The sequence below is a fragment of the Solanum stenotomum genome, chromosome 5, assembly GCF_019186545.1.
Source record: "Solanum stenotomum isolate F172 chromosome 5, ASM1918654v1, whole genome shotgun sequence".
Taxonomy (NCBI): domain Eukaryota; kingdom Viridiplantae; phylum Streptophyta; class Magnoliopsida; order Solanales; family Solanaceae; genus Solanum; species Solanum stenotomum.
Genome location: NC_064286.1, coordinates 49,157,378 through 49,165,599, shown reverse-complemented (window position 1 = coordinate 49,165,599; position 8,222 = coordinate 49,157,378). Strand labels below are relative to the sequence as shown.

General features: G+C 39.4%; 2 protein-coding genes across 2 annotated transcripts; one reads left to right on the top strand and one right to left on the bottom strand.

Annotated features, from left to right (window-relative positions):
- LOC125866083 (putative disease resistance protein At4g10780) lies at positions 1–3,009 on the top strand. Its single transcript, XM_049546375.1, has one exon. The coding sequence runs from the start codon at positions 1–3 to the stop codon at positions 3,007–3,009; it is 3,009 nt and encodes a 1,002-aa protein (XP_049402332.1).
- Positions 3,010–3,622: 613 nt separating this feature from the next.
- Positions 3,623–8,222, bottom strand: LOC125865057 (ethylene-overproduction protein 1-like). The gene is made up of 4 exons (XM_049545222.1): positions 6,122–8,222; positions 5,437–5,728; positions 5,044–5,353; positions 3,623–4,297 (listed from the first exon to the last, which is right to left on the bottom strand). Exons 1-4 carry the CDS (start codon positions 8,161–8,163, stop codon positions 4,074–4,076), a joined length of 2,868 nt encoding a protein of 955 aa, XP_049401179.1. The 5' UTR covers positions 8,164–8,222; the 3' UTR covers positions 3,623–4,073.

Below are 8,222 nucleotides of genomic sequence, written 5' to 3'. Positions count from 1 at the left end.
ATGGTGATTGAGTCATTATCAATCCTCAAAGAAAATGTGTGGGATCCATACATGGGACTTGAGGAAAAACTAGAAACAGTAAAAAGAATGATGGAAGTGTTGATTAGTCGAAGGAAGGATATCGCGGATGAGGTAAAAGATGCAGAGCTCCATTCGAGTAAAAGAAGAAAGACTGAGGTTGAAAATTGGCAGAGTAGTGTACAAAAGCTAGAACATGAGTTTGAATGCTTTGAGCAAGAAGTAGAACAGAGTTCCAGCTTTTCGCGCATAGGATTGTCAAATCGTGCTGATAAAATACATGAAGAAGTGGAATATCTCCTAGATCAAGGTAAATTTTCGGAAGGAATTTTGCTTCATTTATACGAAGGGAAGATGCAGCCGTTGGTGATGACAAACTTGAAAGGTGAAGCATTTGTGGAGAGTCTAAGAAAGGTGATAACGTCGTTGAATGAAGTTTCAAGTATTGGCATTTATGGTATGGGAGGTGTGGGGAAAACGACTCTTGCAATGCATATACATGATCATCTCCTCAAAGAATCAAGATTTTCGGGTAATGTTTACTGGATTACTGTATCACAAGATTTTAGCATTTCTAAAATTCAAAACAATATTGCTAATACTATCGGTCTAGACCTTTCGAGTGAGGATGATGACAAGAAGAGGACAGCAAAGTTGTTCCATAGTTTGAAGAGGAAGAAAAGCTTTGTGCTCATATTGGATGATGTATGGAACATATTTGATGTAACAAAAGTGGGAATTCCACTGGAAATTGGTGGAGGTAAGTTAATCATAACTAGTCGATCGTCTGAGGTGTGTGATAAGATTGGCTGCCAGAAGAAAGTAAAAGTAGAAACTCTTTCAATGACTGAATCATGGGAATTATTCATCAGGACACTTGGTTGTCAATGGGGAGATCTTTCGAAAGAGATAGAAGAAATCGCGAAGAAAATGACTAAGAAATGTGATGGATTGCCATTGGGGATAATAACTATGGCTGCAAGTATGAGAGGAGTTAACGATGTTTTTGAATGGAGGGACGCGTTTGAAGAATTCAAAGCCTCTTGTATGGAAATGGAGAATATGAACAATGATGTGTTTCCAATTCTCCAGTGTAGTTATAACAGATTGAGAGATCCAAAACTACAAAAGTGTTTTCTTTATTGTTGCTTATACCCAGAAGACTACAAAATTCGGAGAGATGAATTGGTTCGCCTTCTCATTGTGGAAGAGTTGCTTGTCAAAAGGAACAGTAGGAAAGCAGAACTTGATCAAGGCTATGCAGTATTGAACAAATTGGAAAGGGCGTGCTTACTAGAAAATGTCGTGAATGGAAATGGATCTCGATGTGTGAGGATGCATGATTTGGTGAGAGAGATGGCATTGCGAATTGCAGGAGATGAAATTAATTTGATGGTGAGAGCAGGAGCACAATTGCGCGAAATACCAGGGGAGCAAGAATGGTCAGAGGATTTGGACAAGGTTTCTTTGATGAATAATGATATAAGCAAAATTTCACAGCCTTTATCCTCTATATGTCCGAAACTTACAACTTTGTTATTGCAAGGAAATTGTAGTCTGAGTCAAGTTATCGATCCCTTTTTCACGCAGATGCCTGGTCTACGTGTTTTGGATTTAAGCTATACCGCGATACATCAGCTGCCTAGTTCTGTGTCAAATCTAGTAAGTCTCTCTGCATTACTGTTACGACGTTGTTATGGACTTAGATTTGTGCCACCATTGAACAATCTGAAGAACCTCATTGAGTTAGACCTTTTCCACACAATTATCCAGGAAGTGCCTCAAGGTTTAGAAAGCTTAGTTAAATTAAGATGCTTGGACATGACAAGAGATGAAAGAGTTCCAAAGACACTATCTAAGAAACCAGCTGTGGACATTTTAGCTAGGCTCTCTAATCTTCAATTCCTCTCGATTCCTTTCGTTGTACGAGTGGAAGACTTACTAGGGATGAGACAACTAGAGGTATTTCATGGAAAGTTTATTGATGTTTGTAGTTTTAATAGATTTGTGAAATATCAACAGCGTTGGGGGAAGCCGAGTTCCTTTGTAATTGCTTTAGATACAAAAAGTTCTTCCGAGCCAATTTTGGAGAGTGATCATCTTTCTTATGATTTGACCTTTTGTGGTGAACGGGTGATTCTAAGGCATCTTCTTCTCACTGGAGACAGCATAGAGATGCTACGCTATGACCAGATAGAAGATGAAGCGCGAAATGTGGCTCTTCTACCAGTAAACATTCAGGAGTTACTTATTTCAGAATGTGATTTTCGCATGTTGGGTGATAGCTTGTTGGATGCTATTCCATCTCTTATTCAGACCAAAGACTTGAGACTAATTAAAATTGGAAGATGCAATGGGATAGAGTTCCTAATTAGGACATCGAATTGTAGCTCAACGAGACATCAGGGACCCATGTCTACTTGCAACACACTCGAAACTCTTGAGAGATTGGTTCTGCATTGCTTAAAAGAATTCAGTGGTCTTTGTAAGTTGGAATTAGTAGAACCTTTGCCTCCTGTTGGAACCTTTTCCCATCTCCGGTGCCTTGAAGTTTCGTTCTGTGATAAAATGAAGAAGTTAATCCCTAAGTGGCTGCTGCAATACCTCCAAAATCTCACAGAAATTACTGTAAGGATTTGCGAGGAAATGGAAGAGATAATAGCAGATGATGAAGAAGAACAAGTTAATCAATGTGCCTCATCATCGCCTATTATTGTTCTACCAAAGTTGCAGATTCTTTATTTACATGCATTGCCAGAACTCAAGAGCATATACAAGGGTAGAATGACTTGTGGTTCTATTCAACGTGTAACAGTTTCGTTATGTGGGAAGCTGAAGAGACTTCCATTTACTCTTCCTCTTCAAAATGGGCAGCCATCAGCTCCACCAGACCTTGAATTTATCAGAATGAGTGAAAAATCATGGAAAGCTTTGGATTGGGACCATCCTCAATACAAGAATGTCCTCCATCCTTTTGTGAAAAAATCATAGATACAAACCTCATGTACATATTTCTACTCATATTGCTTAGATTATTGTAGAATGGCTTCATGTATATGGATTATCTCAAGCTACTTCATTTTAATAATCATCAATCTTGAGCATAATTTTAACTTGTATCTGAAGTATTGTTGAGATTATATGAATGATTGCGAAAAGAGAAATCGATTTGAAATGGTTAAATAGGGGAGAAATATGTTGCAAAATATTTGGTGTAATCTAGCTTTTTTGGTTAGTACTGCAATAAGGATGAACACACTATATCAAGTGATAAGGTTTGTGTATATCCTACCCTCTTCAGACTCCACTTGTGTGACTACACTAGGTATATTGTTGTTGAGACCACCAAAGGATGTGGTGCAATGGATGGAGTTGCTCCCCCCTTAAACCAAAGGTATCGGCTTCAAGCCCTGAGTGTGGAAAAATCCTTGGTAGGTAGCGCTACCCAACACGAATCTGGATTAGTCAGACTCCAATGGGATAGGGACACCGGATGAGAAACAAAATAAATAAAATTAAGTGCATCCTCTTTTGGAGACATACTCTAGCTATGTGTCTATTCAGAACATAAAGAGACTGAAAAAAATTTAACAAGAGAGTATCATCACATTGGAAAAACTCTGACTGAGCAGAGTACCAGACATTCATAGTATGCTGCAGTTCAATGTACATACAGAAGGAACCCTATCTTTGCAGTGTTACAAACAGAATCAGCAGCATTCTGCACTATGAAGTTCAAAAATATTTCGAGTTAGAATGCATTTTTATTTACGACTTCCCTCACTTTTTTATCTTTTCAGTATTTTCCTCTCATCACGATTTTGATTTCTAACTCTTCTTTTCTTTTAAGATTTTTGTAGCTGCCTTGTGTAGCGGTCATTGGAAGTCTCATCTGAATTCCTTGAAGTGTAAACGAAGTGGATCATCACATGAATTAGTATTGGCCCTGTCTGCACCTTAAAAGAATTTAGGGAGAAGTGAGTCAGTGACTGACTGTCCAAAAAGTAACAATCCTGAAGAAGCCAATGATTTTATCTGCTCTTTCACATTGATCGTTATTCATTAGATCGTTGTCGTGCTTTTGAATAAAGCTCAAGTGTATCTGCATGGCTAGAGTCAAGACACAGTGCTGCTTCGCAATCTCGAATGGTAGATGTAGGCTCATTCATCGAGTCATGAAAAGCTGCTCGAAGATGGAGCAGGTGTAAGTCGGGCTTGAAAGCTATGACTTTTGTTAGCTCTGAAATGGCCTCAGATTCCTTATGGTCATCCATTAGAACTGAAAATACAAATACAGGATATTACTTCTCTAGCCAATCAATCAACTAAGAGATGTAAAGATTTCAAATAGCAGAAATGATCTCTTGAATGATCTAACTTCTCAGATTCTGATGCAAAAATATTTATTTATGTTTGGCAACCAAGTAAATGTGACCATATTTTAAGACATAGATGCCAGGAGGGAGCAAGGCGTGATTGCTCTGTCATCCTCCGGCCGTCCAGACCCCCGCACGTCAGAAGGGTGGACTGACCGCACTGATTGGATTGTTTTCCTCATTAGTCCGATTTTCAAGTAAAACAGCCAAAAGACTTGAGTCGCTTCTCCCATCAGCCAAGTGAAGTTCCCTCAATAAGAAAATTTCTTCTCTGCTACCAAATATGTCCACTTTGTAGCACGGAGACTAGGTTGTACAAGACGGATTCTTTTTAAATCAAACAACAATGACGGTGCGCCCAAAGCAATCATAAGAATACATGGAATTGAAGAAAGATTTGGTTGACCAAGGAGTTTAACTTTTTGTCATTACACATGTTAAGGGACAGAATTCAAGTGGGTTTCACTAATATCTTTCTCTTTTTTTAATATGTATACCAACCTACAGCCCACACAAGAAAACTCATATATAAGCATGCACAAGAAGTTATACGTCATTACATAGGACAAAAGCAACTAGACGGGCCGTCTAGGACCACAATCAATAAGACTCCACCTCACTACATATGGCATGAAAAGATGCAACTTACCAGCTGCTTTGTATCTGTATGGATATGTCCTGAGGGGATCTAAGTTAGTTGCCATTGTAAGATCACTTTTTGCCAATTCACGATCACAATATTCAGAACGCTTCTCATAAGCTGATGCATTGTAGCTTGCCTTTTCAATCAACTTTGTCATCTCATCATATGCGGCTTTCCTCTGGTTTTTGAGGTGGTAAACACGTGCCAGGCCCTGATGGGCTCGTGTATGCTTAATAGTCAAGGCATTCACGTAGCAATCAATTGCACTGTCTAGCTTATCAACATCTACATAGATACTTGCCAGATTACTCAGAGCCTGCAGGAGTATATAACTTTTTGAGTGAATATTCTGGTTCATTAGACGTCATGTATTTGTATATTCCTGAAAGAAGCACTCACCTGGCCTTTCCTAAGACCATCTGAAGGGCATCTAAGAGCTTCCTCAAGCAGTTGTATTACATACAAAGATGACTCAGAATCTGAATTTGTTTCTGATAAAACATATGCTTTTAGGAAAAAGGCTTCAAATGATCTCTGGATTGAGATGGACTCTTCAGCTTTAGAAATAGCTTCTTCACGATAACCTGTGTCATATAGTATCCATCCTTCATAGACTAGCCTTTCATGCTCGGAGGTAGCTTGGTTTCGGGCTTCTCTCAGACTACGCATTGCAGCTCTGTGGCTGTTCAACCTGTAAATAAAACTGCATATCAGTCTTATAGAATTCATGGAGCACAAAAGAACATTACTCTAAACTCCAGCCAGGTATTCAACTTGAGCTACTCATGCATGAGAAGACAACTGCCTGATGCAAAGTTGTTATAATGAACTGAGAGTTATGATTAAGAAAATTGTGAACATAGAGAATTGAGATCATACTTTAATCGATCATTTAGAGATTGTTCAAATACCAATACAAAAAAATAATTGCACAAATTTTCTGGTTAATCAATTGATGTAAATGTTAAGAGCTTCAAGTTTCTTAAAGTGATTCAATGTAGACAGCCAGCAATGTAACATGCAGCTGATCAGGAATGATTTGCCAATGACAAATAAAAAAACTAGATATATACTTAAATCATACCGTAAAAGAAGGAGAGATTGCCTGAACAGTAAGAGACTCTTCCCAGGGTCATTGGCCAACATGTGGTGAACAACACCTAAGGAGCCAATATCATCTACAGAGGACCATCTGTCATATAGTTGCATCCAGCAATCAGCCTGATTGCGCTGCTGAACAGTATGACGTAACAGCTCCACCAATTTATCACCTTGCAATTTCCCATGGAACATCACGTACTGGGGATCCAAAGTCAACAGTGCTCTGACATCCCTTAAAGCCCCTTCATAGTCCTCCAGGGCAATTAAGAACCAAGCACGAAGCTCAAGGCAGTCAGGAGAGACCTTGAAACCAATTATTTTGTCGATCTCAGAAATGGCTGCCTCAGTTCTATTCTCCTCAACCATTGACATAGCTCTGTATTTATATGGATAAGAAAGGGTTGGATCCAATTCAGTAGCGGTACTCAAGTCCATCGTCTTTTCCTTGCCATGACAATACAGGGATCGCTCCTGATACATCCAGCCAGAAGGTGTGCAGTCAGATATGACGGAGTTCATCAACTTATATGCCTTGTACATATGGCCGCGCTTGTACTTGGCTCGGGCAATGCCAGCTAAGGAATAAACATGACCAGCTTCAACAGCTGCCTCAAACCATTTTTGAGCATCTTTATACTCTTTTCTTTCAAGCATCACACAACCTAGCTGGTGGAATGCAAGCTGTTTCTGCCAGCCTATGCTTGAAAATTCTCCCAGTCTTTCCAAGAGCATTACAGTTGTGTTTGATTTCATGTCCTCCTCCATAGCTGTTCGGGTCAGAAAATAATACAGCAAGAACGAAGCATGCCCTGCAGAAGCTAATCTGTCCTTACCCTCTGAACTGCAGAAGAGCCTTGACACGTTGGGGTTGTGCATTGAATTTGGAAGTTCCCTCAATAGCACCTGCAAGCAAGCTGCCACGAGAACATATGCGGTCTCCTCCAGCCCATATTCAATAAGTAACATAGCACTATCCATATCAAAAACCAATGATGCTAAATAAGCATCACATGCAGACTTCATTTCATTGCAACAGAACTTGTTGGCCAATGATAGGAGCTCTAAGACAGTGTCTGGATCAAAAGACTCCACACTTTTCGTTCTGCTGAACATCTCAGCAGCTTTCATCCCCTTTGCAGAAATCCCATTCTGTGAAAAATTTATCTTCTCCCTTCGAGTCTCCATAAAACCATCATACAGCATCACTTCAAATGGCCTCGAAAGTGCAGCCATATTAAATCTCCTACACCTTATCTCTTCTTCCCCCATGCAAAATGACATATCATAATCCTCCTCCTCATAATCATGACTAATCGATGTCGAACATTCCTCATCTCCAACGAAAATTTCAGTATCCTCATCTTGTACAGGTCTCTGGTGACACGAACAAGGATCAGTAGCTAATTCAGGATTATACCCTGACACTAAAGAACTCCTCGGACATTCAATACTTCGCCCACAACAATCCATTGCCGATACACCAATAAGCTCATCCTCTCTTCTATCAAACCTCAACCACGCGGAAAGCACAACCTTAGAATGCACATCAACAGCATGTTCTCTACCCGACTTTAGGCACTTCCTAAATAACTTAGGATCTGATAACCCCTTAAATATTGCACATTGTTCAAGATACATCCCTGATATCTCAAACTTAGAACAACCCTCCATCCTACGATAAACATCAGCTAACGTCTCCACAAAATTAACAGATTTCAGATAAGATTCAATCTGGGGTTCAATAAAATCAGTTTGGGGTAGGCCATAACTAGCTAAAGCTTCAACTAAAACAGCAGATTTCACATTATCTTTGGGTTGCATAGCTTGGTAATTCCTATTAGACTTTGACCGAACAGAACTTACCCTCTCATGAAGATGTTGTAGAAATTTCTCACCAACCCCACCTCCACCACCATAACCATTAGTTGTGGTTTTCCCAGATTGATTAAAAGCATAAATTTGTGTTCCTTTACATCCTTCAATCATATTCAAACTACGCATCGTTGCAAAAATGTTATGTTGCATATTCCCTCAAATTAACAAAACATACAGTATCAATCAATCACCCAGAAAGAAAGGGAAAA